At 36.6% G+C, this 15,095-nt stretch overlaps 1 protein-coding gene across 5 annotated transcripts in view; it reads right to left on the bottom strand.

Moving 5' to 3' along the window:
* Positions 1 to 15,081, bottom strand: part of ANAPC10 (anaphase promoting complex subunit 10) — a 176,601-nt gene extending 161,520 nt beyond the window's left edge. For 2 of the 5 annotated variants that reach the window (XR_004779067.2, XR_004779077.1), the window contains exons 1-4: positions 14,726 to 15,081; positions 9,255 to 9,371; positions 7,793 to 7,883; positions 6,949 to 7,069 (exon numbers count right to left, since the gene is read on the bottom strand). Coding sequence is in view for 3 of the 5 variants with exons in the window: in XM_035549452.2 (XP_035405345.1) it covers positions 6,949 to 7,069; positions 7,793 to 7,883; positions 9,255 to 9,369 (327 nt within the window). In the remaining 2 variants the exon portion in view is untranslated. The remainder of the gene's footprint in view (positions 1 to 6,948; positions 7,070 to 7,792; positions 7,884 to 9,254; positions 9,372 to 14,725) is intronic. The other 3 variants (XM_035549452.2, XM_050710424.1, XM_035549445.2) reach the window with 3 other exon arrangements.
* Between the last annotated feature and the right edge of the window lie 14 nt (positions 15,082 to 15,095).

Here is a 15,095-nt window from a genome sequence, read left to right as displayed (position 1 = left end):
GGGGACTTTGACTTGGGATATTGGTTCAACAGCATAGAGTATCTGCACAGACTACAAACAAACCAATGCTCCTTCAAAACTACTAATACTATTCACTATTACCATTCTACAATAGTATTATCATGTTACTTCAAAAGCATTGAAGAAATCTAAATTTGCAGTTTCCTATACTATCCTATACTTGCTATCAAGCCACAATTTTATCACTTTTTTTTTTTAATTCAGATAACTGTAAAAATACTAATTTAGAAAGATCAGTTATCTAACTCTCATTCTCACCCACAGCAAATACGGGACACTATCTGCAAACTGTTCCCATCTGCCAGAGGTAGGACTGCAATTTGTTTATAGTATTATGACTAGGATACACTGGAGAACACTTGCATCAAGTCTAAGAAAAATTCCCCCATTGTATTAGAGGATGGTTTTTGCATGCACTGATGATGCACATTTGTAAACTGGAGTTTTAAGCTATCCATACCAGAAAAATCATTCCAAAATTAGAACATCTAAACAACAAGCTTTAAGAATTCCCTTCAAATCCTCCTACTTGAACTTCATGAACCAAAAAGAGATGTAACAATTTAATCAGTCACTACAAACCAGGTATCAATCATTTACACTCTGCTGTGTAATGTCAATTTGATTAGTAAGTTATCTTGCCTTTTCTCACTCCAGTGGAGAGAGAGAAATTCTTTTACATGAAAAATCACATGCATTTTCTAATTCCTTTTCTATGATGGAACTTAGATTGACTAATCACGACAAAGGTTATAATCCCAGGAGATGCTTTCAAATTCCTAAGCTTTATATATTTGAGCTCCCTTAAGGAAAGCTCTGTACTTCATCAAGTTCCTGCCTTCCATAGAGCTGTTGCCACTTTCTTTGACATGGCTTTTCCTCTACTTCAGTAGGTAAAGTCAGACTGACAGTACTAAAAATACAGGGCCTCTTTAACGTACCCTTTCCTGATTGAGTCCCCCTGTAGGCAGGAAAAGGTCCCTTCATAAAGATTCATTTTTGAACACTGGTATACAAAACAAGAAAAACACATTTCTATATGCAGCATACACCACAGCATAATAACCAATGTTTAGGGTTTTTTGTTTGTTTTTGAAATTCTAGAATCCATCAGAAGTGATGTTTCTCTTTTAAAGTACCATTTTAAAGCAAGGAAAGAAAAATATTGAATGATTTTATGCTGTGGGGCCAAGAAGGTCTCCGTTCTTCAGAGATGATAGAACTAATGTGGATCTCACTGTACACACAATTCATATCCACAAAATATTTTTTTAATAACTGCATTTCTCACAATTGCATGGGAAGCTCTGTTCCAATATATTACCATTCCAGGACATAAAGAGCAAAACAACTGCCATCTTTTCTATAACTTCCAAAGTTAGAAGCGTATACTAGTTGATGTCCAAAAGCATAAGAACTATGAGTAGTTCATATCATCTCCACAGGCAATGACATCTGTAGGGAATGGTGATGTTAAGTTATTAAACTAGCCTTCCTCCTGCAAAGAAGGATTCACGCAAACATCCCAGACTTGCAAAACATCCTCTCTTGGAAGGTAGGCACAAGGAGTACCAGCTGCACCAGTGGGAATAGGCCTCTTTCCTGAACTTGACCCCCTCCCCTTGGCAACAATCACAAGGCTTAATAAACAGCAAATACCAATGGATCATTCTACTCCCCTGCTTTGAAAACTTCCAGTACTGGTAAATTGCAGGTGTTAGCAGCAGTTACTGTCTGCATCCTGGTGAAGTAAATCCATGCCCAATTAGCAAAACAGCCAGATAACAATCAAAATGAACAATCTGGTGTGATGACTTCATCTACTGATCCAGCCTCCTAGAAACAGACAAGAAAGACTACATTTGAAATTCTATGAAAGTAAAACTTAATCTTTTCTTAGCATCAGGTGTAGTTTTCTGAAAGCTGACTGAGTATTTTTAAGCGAAATTTTGAACTCAAGGAATAATTGGGGGTTGGCACTGCATCTTTTCTTACATGGGAAAAAAGAATATGGAAGAAGGGTTTCTAGTCAAAGTACTTGAAATTTAGTGAGGAATCTAAATAAAAAGCAATTATCAGCTCTATATTCCATCTTCAGAGAAAAGTTATTTAAAACGCACATTAGAGATGTCTGACCAGAAACTCAGAAACAGTACACTTCCTTAATTCATTAGTTTGCAGCACTACTACGACAAGTTCGCATCTCCTTGTTTCTCAGTATCTATATTTATTTACATCACATACAGAGAACAGGCTAAGATTGGAACAGGTGAATTTCAGAAATTCCAAACTTCGTCTAGAGGAGTCCAACCTCCTCACTACAATCAGTGGACACTGCAGAGTAACAAGATTACAATAATGGTCCAAACTTCCTTAACTATCTTTGAGAAAAGCTTCCCAGCTTGGGCATTCTCCTGGTTGACAATTCCTTGCTCTAGCACAGAGTGTCTGAAATCAGTAAAGAAGCGCCCCTGTCCGTGGTGCTTGGCCAAAATACCATGGCACCAGGGATATGGCTGTGCTTGCTATGGGTGGGGAGCAGCCAGTTACAAAACATGAATCAAAACCAAAAGGGTCAGAAAAAAAAGCTGAAAACAATATAAACAGCTATTCAAAAAGAGACAGCTATACTGCCTGACAAAAAGCAGAAGACCCACATTGTTGCCAGCAAGGATATTGCAAAGTCATCTCCAGAACTGGAGTCTTGATGAAAAGGTTAAGTGTGCTTTTGTTCCAGGAAAAAAAGGGGACAACAACAGAGTTAAAGCAACATTTAATACTCAGTATCATTGTTTGATACAAAGTCTGCTAGGTAGGACTGCCAGTGACAAAATATCTTCATCCCACATAAGGCTATCCATCACTGCCCAGCGACAGATCACTGGATACCTGTAACAGTTGTTAACCACCGGAGTTACCCTGTTCTAGCAGCATTCCTTCTGCCTGGATGGTTTCCAGGACAGGCAAATAGCAAGCAAGGATCTCGCTTACTGAGTTTCACAAAGTCAGGACCTTACCCTGTGTGCAGACTTGTCCTACTGCATAAACAAAGCACATTCATGGTCTGCTACTCTTCTTCACAGCAGGATTTCTGATCATTCCCTTTCAAACCCAAACATTAGTATGTCTTATCCAGCATGTGGCTTATTACTGTCCTTATATAATTTGAAGAACAGTACATGTAGCAATACCATGCACTAGCAAAGGTATGGGCCTATCACAAATCTTTCTGTTTTCTCTGAACTACACAAACTAAATGAAAAAGCAAGCCTTCCAAATCAGAAATCACAAAAAGCCCCAAAAGAATGCTGGAAGAGAACTCTTACTGGAATAGGAAACAAATTATACCTTTGCAGTTGCATCTCTAGTTACTGCCGAGACACATACACCGTATTCTATCATTGAGTCTTCTGTAACGCACACTACAACTTTGCTTGTTTTTAGAGGGGTTCTGACTCCTACAGCAACTTTAATTTGGGGACTAAACACTAGCAGCTTCTCAGGTTTGACAGGACGTGAGAAGTAACTATTCTCCAAAGTCTGGCCAACATCTTCCCAAAGTATAATTTATAACAAACGACATAGAATTGGCACTAATAGAGTTCACACAGCAAAGCGAGATAACTAAAATCCCTACACTACAGGCTGACAGCAGAAACCACCGAAACTAATAGGAAAATATAATCTGAAATTCTACTTAAGCTTACCATAAAAAGATTATATTATAATGGTAAGATGAACTGCAGATGACCTAAATGCCTTGGGAGAGGTATAAAGGCAACCAGGAAGATGAGCACCATTTGGTGACCTGCAATTTCCTACAGCAAGCTTTTCATTCACTTGCTTTACAGCAGGTTATTTTCATATGGTGAAAAAGTATGACGACTTATCTCACATACTGAAGTCTGTTTAAAAAAATACCTCTATCTTGTCCATACAAACTACTTGCACCATTACACTGCAGAACTCTTAAAATGGGAAACAAGAAAATATTTGCTCTCCAAACTTGACAGTTATGATAAAAAGGCACTTTAAGTCAGAGAAGGCTTACTGTACACACATCTCAACTGCAGTACCTCCAGCCAAACAAAGGTATAATACTGCCAGATCACAAGGATTGTTCTCACCTATAGAATGGGCTACAAATGACTTGTTTCTCTTTATTGAGAAAATAATTTCATTTTAGGTTCCAAAGGACATTCTTACATACTAAAACACAAACTCAAGCTACTGTTATATTATTGATTAAACCTAGCCTAACAGCACATGGCATTGTTTCAAAAAGTAGACCATTTGGAAAAGAACACATGGAGGCATCATAGGACTTTCTTTAGACTCTATGAGTTGGGCAAGCATTCATGAAAAATATAAAATGATTTAGCTGGACTTCCAACCCTGTCAATCATTCCTGCAGCCAATGGAATCATTGTGTAATTACGTAGATTTCTGTGAAGAGCTCATAATGGTTCACCCTGCTTTAATGTGTCAGAAAAGCTGAAGAAAAGGTTTCTAGATTGAATAAAAAATTAGAAATACACTCTGAATATCAAGCACATTAGAAAATCTGAAAACTGATAGCAATATTTAACATTAGAGTGGCCAGAGGATCAGTCTTTAGTATTTTACAACATCAAAAGTATTGCACCTCATTAGTAAGAAGCTTGACCACATATTCTTTTCAGTTTTAATGTAAAAAAGCATATGAACACGTGGTATGCATAACAATTACTGCTCTCATGAAACATACTACAGCCCCATTAATATAGTATACGACCTACAAAACATTTCATGTACAAGTTTGTTTTTTAACCAAATGCATCATCTACAGAATTCTGTGTTCAGTGAGAAAAAAATGAAGAAATATTTCCTGAGAAATTGCAGAAGACTAATATGTTCATAATGAACAGCACAAGTTCAAAATACTTCTACAAATACGTTTTATTGTTTATATAGGTTTTTAACACATATACCCCCAAAAGTGGAAGTTCACCACTTTATAAGAAACTTATGTCATTGAGGCTACACACAGAATGCTGCAATAAACATTATTATAAAAAGACATTTAATTATTGGAAGAGTAGACTACAAGCAAAAAAAATCAGAAACTGATAATTAAGGACAACCATGACATCTAGTGGACACTCGCAAAACAGACCTATAGACTACAGAGAAAAAGATAATACTGTTTTCACTGTTAGACATAGTCAAACTCCCAAACAGCTACGATGACGATGTAATTAAGATTAAAAGACAGAATATGCAGTTGATGAAAGACACTTCAAGTAGTGTCATTTCACATCAGAAGAATACTTCAGAAGAGTGCAATGCTCTTCCATTTAAGATTTAGGATAAAAGCATAATTACCCAAAACTTGAAAGAACAGCACAAATCTGAGAAAGGAAATAGACTGCCAACATAGTGAAGGCACGTTAAGCTTTCTTTCCCCACCGTGTCTACAGCCTTCTACTTACAAGCTGTTCTTGTAGGGACTTCAAACACAGAAAAACAAGAAGGGAAACAAAAAGCAGAGAAGTCCAAATTCAGACCACTATTTAACACCTCCTTTTTCTACTTATTGCTGATCCTTCTGTTATTGTAATACCTGCCATATAAGGGAGGTACGCTAAACCTTCACAACAGCTGCCAGTAGCAGCTGAACTCCAGAGATGAGGAGGACAAAACATGAGGTTACCGTAACTCAAAGTTATCAAAAGATACTTGCTCGTGAGTAACCTGATTAGTTTATGAGGCAAACTCCCATGAAGATAATTCATTATTTGAAATCTGCTTTTACTATTTACAAAACGCTAGTACACAAATAAAACTAAACAGTTAAAGCAACTCGTATCTGATCTTAGGTTTTCCTTCAAAGAAATTTTCTTCTGGCTAGAAGCATCATCGTGGAAAAACACTGTTGACTATTATCTCTTGTAAATAAAAGAACGTTAATGATTAAAATATTATAGCATCAAATACCACACCTACTGAGTAGAAATTGGATTTTGCATCTTACTGTTAAGACAAAAATATTGTACACTTCCCAAAATTTGTATATCTTAGTGACTGCCCGCTATAAGAAAGCGGTGAGAAAGATCAAAAACAATACTCAAAAGTAAAACATCATTTATGTACATATCTAATTGTAATATAGAACTCTTTAATTGTAGTTAAGCTTCCAATTTAAATTGGGAATTGTTTGCTTTATATATTATTTTGGAAGAGTTAACATTGCAATTTACCTAGCCCCACCATCAACAGTAGCTAGAGTCAGCTATCAGGAAATATGTAACAGATTCTCACTTACATAAAGATTCTTTACCTAATAGAATACAAAGAAAACTTGGCATAACTGATGAGGAGGAGTTGCCCTGCAATTTCTTTTTGCCAGGGCCTCAAAATGAGCTTTGAAACCGACATTACTAGTTAATGAGAATAAATGCAGCCTCCCAGAAATGAAATCCAACTCCAGACTGACTCCAAAGATACTTACGCACCATCCAGAGCCATAACTAAAGTCCGTACTTTTAAATTCATGAAAAGAATTTGAATTCATGCTCCCCCCCCGCCTTTAAAGTCTAAAATCGCAAGTATTTAGAAGCTGAGTCTGAGTCTCCCTTTTGTTGCTTTGTTCCAAGCATAGGCTTTTCAGACACTAATTCTAAAGAATCCTATTCTGCAAAATCCCACTCTTTATTCCATTACTGGATCTACATATGAACCCTGTTATAACCATGTTGGTAATCATGCCTGACAAAAACAGAAACCAACCTAACAATTTTACAAAATAAGAAAATAAAAGCAAACACCAAAATCAACCCAGATATTTCCTCCAAGAACAATGCCATCTCACCTCCAAAAAACATTTCACGCATCAAACGTCCTAAGTAGAGAGGACTGCTTTAAGAGAGTGAAATACCATTGACCTACCCGGATTTCCTGGAGATTATGAAAGTTATTTCCTACTCTGACAGAGATTTTGCTTGGAGTATAACTTTCATCAGATTTGTAGTCCGCATAAATACATAACGTTTTCACTGTTGTTTTTCTCCTGCAAGAAGAAAAACCAATGTAAGCATCCCAAAGAAAAACATTCAGGAAGAGTTTGTTGTTATTTTGTAATAAAATTTGAATGTTTTAAAACTTAATACAAAAGTGCGCCTACTGATTTATAAGAACCTTGTTGTTAAATCAGATTTTTTCACACATTAGATAACGCACACATAGTAGATTTTCACTGTTATCCTTCACCTGTCTTCTGAACTTGCATTATACCAAGTACTACAACAAAAGATCAAAATGCCAAATAAGCATTTATATGTGATGAAACATATGCTTCGCTTATCAAATATGGGCTCTACTACTATACCAAAAGAATCCTCGAGGTGACTCAAAAAGCCAGTCTTGTCAATCACAGCAGAATAAAACAGGAAAAGGTTTCTCAGACAATCAGTTGCTAAATACAGAACTACTTTAAATGCAGTCATCTACCCTTCGAATTACAGTCTATGACAGAAAAAGTCAAGATTCAAATGTCACCTGATGTAGGTAAATGTGAAACTGCTACAAATGTTCTACAATTAAAGATTCCTTTTTGTTACTCATTTAGGGATTCAGTAGCCATAACAATTTCAAAAAAAATTTTTCATAAACACTCTAAGGTAACAGGACTAGTCCAGGAGTCCATGCACTTCCCAAGTTCCAGTCTTGGTGAACAGTCATCAACACAAAGTTAAGCGAAACATTCTAACCCATACAGAGTAATTTTTAATACCTAAACTGGATGTTCACCAAATGAGGCTGTGATCCATCTGACTGCCAGTAAGTTTCTAGATTATCATCTCTTAACTGATCCACTCCAAATCCTAAGAAAAAGAAAAGGTGATAGTCTTGAATATTCTTTATCTGTGATGTAATCACAGACTTTTTTTTTTTTACAGCTTTACAAACTAAAACACATATTTTAAACTATAACATAAGGAAATATTTCTAAATATTCAAGTTGTACTTGTAACAGAACTAAAATGGGAATCTGTCAATAAATTCTCAGTGCTACAGTGTCTTTATGTTCTATCTCCTATTGATATCTGGGGGGTGTTTGTTACCATTCAACATATCCTGGAATTCCAAATGGTAAGAAATAATTCATAATTGCAAGAACAATACTTTACAATTTCTACCTATTCTATAATTGAACTAATGAACTAAATGAAAATCAGACTCATTAAGGTTGGAAAAGACCTTCAAGATCATCTGGTCCAACCAATACCCAACTACCAATAACAGATCATTCAATTATTACAAAATTTTAGCAAATATAACTTTTTTTTTTTTTACAAGCCATTTCTTGGAATATTTTTGAAGTTAGTAGCTAGAACAAGCAATAGTTGCCAAAACCAATATTCGTAAAAGCTGTCACATTTAAAGAAACAACTCGGAACATTTATTTTTCCATTCCCTCATTCCCTACCCTTCTACTAATCACATCATTAATGACTGCCCTCAAAAGCAGAGGCAGTTTTATCTTCAATAAGAAATCTTTGTTCTGTTTGAAGTGACGGAGCCATATGATGTTTTTCTTCAAATAAGAGACACCAGGACATCAGACCAGCCTGAGTGCAATGTTGCAGTATAAAGTGATCACTGACACTAGGCTGCAGCTAGGTATCAGATCAACACTCAACAGATGTTTCTGAAATAGCAGCTCAACCACTTCAAATTAAAAGAACAGATTTGCAGATGTTTTGAGCAGGTGTAAACTATCACTAATGATATCTCAGCAACATTTACAATGGCTTCATTTTACTTGCAGGATTTTAGAGAGCTACACAAAGTCTGGATGAAATATTTAGGTTGGCTAACTGCATGGATTGTTTGTCTGACTTAAAATCAAAAGATACTTACTTGGTCAGAATGCCAAACTACAGAAATAATTACACAGTGCTTACACAGTTCAGTTTGTTCACTGAACAAGTAAAAAACAATTTAGTTTAAAATCAGCAAAAGCTCTGTTTTGCTACTGCGACATTTCTTCATTTTAGGATTTCTAATGTAGTTATAACTCTTTCAAATTGCATCAAACTAACTAGGCAGAAATTTTTTGTAGTGACACCCTCCTAACAATTTACATTACAGCAGTTCTACTGCTACACTCTGCATGTATGACTTCTTAACAAAACATAACACATTATATTTTCTAAGAATAATCTACATAGAATCATATGTTGTGATTCTACCTGGTTTACAAGATGAAAGTGACCAAACTGCTTGTGATCCTATTTCTCTAACAGTTCCAGTCCTCTCCAATTGCTTTGGATCAGCACCAGGTGGTGTCTTGTTTGGGGTAGTCATTTCTAATAAAAAACAAGCAAATAAGTTAGTTGACATATTTTAAGGCTGATGGGAAAACTAAAGGATTGTATTTGTTCATATAGAAGCTTTAATTCTTTGACCTCAAACTTGTATAAACCATATATTCTATAAACTATCATAGATTCAATATTTAAATCTTATAAATATGAGGTTCCACATACATGCAAAAAATTGTCTGTCTAAAAATAGGATGTACACTGGAAACATTCTTCAGTTATATTACTTGTATCATTCTTTACACAAATGCAGAATTAGTTATTCTTTCATTTTGGGGGTTTTAGGAAGTTTTTGTTTCCAAGAGAAATGGAAACAGACCCTGTTGATTTAAAGGCTAGCACTACAATTTCATTTTCTGCCCTAGCACACACACGAGTTTTCCTATTCTCCAAGTTCAGAGGCAAGAGCAAACCAGTCTTCCTTGAGATGCTTCGTAAAAATAGGAAAGGAAAATTTGAATAAATCATTTAGTCCTTTATTTGGAAGAGACTGGTTATTGCATTGTATCCATGGTCCATTTCCTTAACTTCACAAGTTCATCTGGAATCACTAACCTGTGACTTATACTGCTCAAGTAATCATTCAGTCTCACACCTGGCCTACTGCCATATATACTAAATGTTGTTGTTCTTCATATCATGTAGAGGACCTTACTACTGCCTAGAAAATGGCTTTAAAGGCTTCCTTTCCCCGCCCCCCATCCCCCCCCCCAAAAAAAGGATTCAAAAGAAACAAATTCCATGCAAGGAATTAAAAGCCTAAGACTAAATGTAAAGCACTCAAGAGTCAAGGAATTAGACCTGACTTCTAATCCTTTGCTTACATGCATGACAGCATATTATGCTCTGCTAAATCACAAAAAAAAAAAAAAAAAAAGACTTCCAGTACTCCTCCTACACAGGGAATGAGATACTGAACTAGTTTGGCATCCACAGAATCCATACCTTACCCACTACAGAAGCAATACAAGCCATAGACTAAAACAATATTTTCCAGTATAAGAATATTTCTGCAGCTGAAAACTTTGTTGAACACTAGAAATCTGAATTCCGTAGTATATATTGGTCTGCACCAAAGATTTTCTATTGGCCTTTGCCTGATGTTTAATTTTGCAAAGTTGAGAATGACTTCCAGTTTTTTGTTTATGACTCATTCAGATACAAGATTGCAGTCCTGACCATCATTAAAAAAAAAAAAAACTAAGAAACAATTACATATGTAGTGAAATCTTAGCACTGACAGCAACTATTGCAGAGTACCACAAACAAAAAACCTTGCTCAAATAGCATCATCTCGGAAAAAATGAGTAGAATGCTACACAGCCAATCCAATCCCAAATATCCTGTATATACTCGTATAATTCACAGATCTACTAAATCTAAAAACATCACAAAATTTTCCTACAAAGTTTGTGTTCAAAAACTAAACGGTATTAAGAAAAAATGAAATGGACAAACCATTTAGCCACTAGCTAGACACTAACACAAATCTTTGCTCCTCATTGTATTTAAGTATTGTGTTATCCTTTTTTAAAAAAAACTTTAGTGAGTCTTTAAAATGTAGCTGTGCTGTGATGAATTGGCTACACTGCAAATCCAATGGGTTTTCATGTGTAGAACAGATCATAGACCATAGCAGAAAATAACTTATTCTAGTTGCTACTTAGGACAACTTTGCTTTATATTTACTGATAGCAACTTCAATCAAATACAGTATTACAAGTATTCTAATCTTTTGAGAATTTAAAACTGTCTTGGAAAAAGTTACATAACACTTGGTTCGGGGTTATCTGAAAAACAAACATTTTTGTCCCAATAACCAAAACTCAAGTTATTAATCATTGAGGAGACTATTTTCCTAGACTCATGAACTTTAAAACTCAAATCACCTATTTGTCCAAAGTATTCAGAATCCCTGAATGAACAACACGCTGAGATTTCTTACAAGCTTTAAGGCACACAGAAGTCCTAAACAACTTTGTATTGCCTTGGTTCAGAGTTTTGAGGCGTACATGCTGGGGATCTGAAACGGACAATGAGAATCACTGACAAATAAATCAGTCACAGATCACAGACAAGTGATAACGAAAGACTGAAAACCTTCAGCATGTGAACTAATGAGTTGGACTAATCCAGTCAGTTTTTCATGACTGAAGCTGTTTAACCAGCTTCGTAACAATACATTCTAGACAGCTTTGCTGAAGCTTCCTAATAAAAAGAATTTTAAAAGCAAGAAAGGTGATAGAAGTACAAGGGAAAATAATACAATAACAAGCCAATTCACTCAAAAAGGACTTTTTGACATTTTACTAGAAGTACAAATTCCTTATTTCGGGAAAGACACAAATAGTTACTATTAAAAATAAAACCACACTTGCATCTGAATTAAGTCACCCAATTAAAAAAAAAAGAATCTTAGACTGAGAAGACAATAGAATGAGAAGAACACAATGGTGTTTGTTTTTTTCCCCCAAGCTCTGGAGAGTATAGGCTTCTAGACAGACTGCTTTTCTCCTTAGTATGTGCTAAAAATGGAAAGACATATCGCATCTATAGAAGCATTGGCTGGAAACATCTTCAATTTTCCAATCCAGTTATTCTAAATGATCATTAGTAGGCTTGCCATTTCTTTAATTGCAACGTGAACATATTAATGACTCAATGACATAATCAATGTCACACTTTCATTTTGCTACTATCCAATAGCAAAGTATGCTTCCTTTAATTAAAGCAAGAGAGCTGAGCTTCTTACCCCCCACCCCCCCCACCCCCCGAACTCTTTATCCTTCAGCATCTTCCTTAGAGAAGTCAGCTCTTTCCTGGAGGACCTCCCCATGAAATAACAACCATTAAACCCAATTTAACAAAAATATGGTTTATAAACACAACGAAGTGGATTTATATGGTTCAAGCATTGTAACATTCATAATCAAAACAGATAAGTCGTTCTCATTATAACAGTGTAAGACACTCAAAAGATGCACACCTGAAAGCAAACCTTTCACAAATCATACACTCCCTTGCATCACACTGAAGAGGAGACAGAGAAGGACACGTTTTGACCCTTTCTTTTCATACCCAAGCTCAATGAAAATTTTGCAAATTGTCAAGCAGTCTTCTCAAAGTACAATTTCTAGTTCCACTATGTTAGTACACAAAGACTTAAAATGCACACCTGTAAGGATCTTTGAGAGACCAGACTATAACCATCAGACATCTGTCCAGCCATTCACATTCCTCTCACAGAGAACCAGCTTCAGTATTTTATCTCCTTGCAAACACAGTTTTGCTTTAACATCCAACCCATATGTTATCTTCTTAAAAACAAACATGACTTCTCTTGTTTTACAGAGAACTCAAAGACTAGTTTATCACTAACACTTATGTAGCGACCTTTTTTTTTTTTTTTTAAACCAAATTTACTTAGTTTCCTTTCTAGAAGAGTGCCTATGCCACTCAGTTTTCTTCAAAAATGAGGTGTTGCAAACCAAATATTTTTGCCGGGTCTAAAAGATCTACATACTATGGTTAAAAAACAATGGCATACCATTTTAACAAAGGTTCTTACTCAAATAACATCATATTGTTAATATTTAATTTACTACACAGTACAGCATTCAGACACTTTGGGGGATACTGTTTGCTATTCAGTAATACCTTTTCCATTCCTGCCTTTGACATTTTGTCCCTGTGTTCAGTTCCTCCCTCAGTTCTCATCTCTGTTGAGATTAATTACACTGATTTTGATCATTTTGCTTGCAATCTTTCTAACTTGTCAATGTACCTCTGTTGTGTTTGTCATTTAAAAAGAAAAAAAAAAAACACATTCAAAACAGAACTCCCCAGGAGTTCACAACATTCCTAACAGTGAATTATCTAAAGTCAGCTTCAAAATCAGTTTTTCAATCAGCTGTACACAGACCTCACATAAATTATTTTTGACCACATTTCAGTACTTGTTTTTAACAACATTAACCCAGACAATGGCAGAAATCCTGTAAAACTCAAGAAAAATCACTTTGATTCCATCCTCATTAGAAGTTTGGTCCAGATCATTAATAAACCAAAGTAGGCCATTTTCTGTTCACATGTGGTTTTTAATTGTCTTTTATTTACTGACAGTCTTCTCCCAAGCCACCTCCCCATAATCTTCCAGGGGATAAAAACTAGGTTCACTGATCTCTGACTTCCTCACATCATCTGTTCCCACTCTTGAAAAATAAAATAAAATCCTAGGTTTGAACTTTTCCAGGCCTCAGAGGTGCACTCAATTTGCGCAAATGCTTAAAATAACCTCCTACAATTCAGAAAACACTTCAGCTAATGCCCTATGTGTACTGGAATGATTTTTATCAGCTTTCACTGACTCTCTCACCTAGTTTGCCTTTTTTTTATTATTATTCTGACTGCATTCCCATGGTACTGTTACATACACTTGCAGAAAGTGTCTGACTACAACTTTTACTTCAAAACTGAACAAAGGCAGCACTACTCCAGACTTTTTGCAACACACATGAATTAAAATCTGTTTTTATTATTCACTCTAATGGAAAGGGATTTCATACCTTACATTGCATGACTTTTATGCTTGTTCTACCCATTTTTTACCTCACAAGCTCTTTTCGCTGCTCTCATTTTCATTGTAAAGGCCTTCAAACAACAAAAGGCTGCAAAGATCTCAAGATATAATCAGAAGCCAGACTCTTACCATGCTTCCTATTTCTATTCAGATGAAAGATTAAATAACAATATTTAACGTTCAATTATTAATTTAATATTTAATAATGATAGCAAATGCACAGCAGCAACCTATTTCAGCAACAAGCAGCTCTCCAGTACATTTGATCTCTTATTGTCTCAACACCATTTTGAACACCTATTACTTTTACTCTGCCTGTGTTACATTGCTTTAAGTCTCTCTGAGGTAATAGCTTAAACCTTTTCAGTGTAAGGACTTTATATATATTACTGAAAACAATATGAGCAGTCACACATCAAGAACTATATTAGCAGTTTTTAATATCTGTATGTATACACATCCCTAATTATTCAAAAAAAATATTTGTGAAAGTATATTTAAAATACACTTTTACGGAAATGCAGGCTTCCAGGACTATTAGGTCATTTAGGTCATAAGGGTTGATATTGATTACTCGCCGTGTTTAATCGCACAGCAAGCAGAGGACGGATGCAGTTTGACAAGCCCAGCTGCTCTAACTCCAGCACTCCTGGCAGCCCTCCCCCCCGGCTTTATTTATTTATTTTTTTTTTTTTAAACGGGGGCTTCCGTTTTTAATTAATTACCGCATCCCCGGACCGCGGTGCCGCGCTCTACTCACCTCCTCGGGGCTCCCTTCTCCGTGCAGCACGCGGGCGGCCAACGAGAAGCCGCCAGCCCCAGGGGCAGCCTGGGGACCAAGGAGGAGGAAGGGCTGAGGGGGGCGCTGAAAGGAGCGGCGGGGCGCGGAGCCGCTCCGCGGGCTCCCTCCGGACTCCTCCTCCGCCGCCCCTATGACCGTTCAACGGCCACGCACGCGCAGAGTCCGGCGCGGCGCGCGAGCTCGGTTTAAACTAGGGGCTCGGCGAGGTTCGGCAGGGTTCGGAAGGGCTCGGCTGGGTTCGGCAGGGCTCGGCTCGCCGCCCGCCAGCGGTCAGGGGAGAGGGAGCGGAGCTCCCTCACGCCCCGCGCCGCTCTGTCCCCTGCAGATG

Source organism: Cygnus atratus, chromosome 4 (assembly GCF_013377495.2).
Source record: "Cygnus atratus isolate AKBS03 ecotype Queensland, Australia chromosome 4, CAtr_DNAZoo_HiC_assembly, whole genome shotgun sequence".
Classification (NCBI taxonomy): domain Eukaryota; kingdom Metazoa; phylum Chordata; class Aves; order Anseriformes; family Anatidae; genus Cygnus; species Cygnus atratus.
Note: the sequence above shows the minus strand (reverse complement) of the source record. Positions and strands in the feature narration are given on the sequence as shown.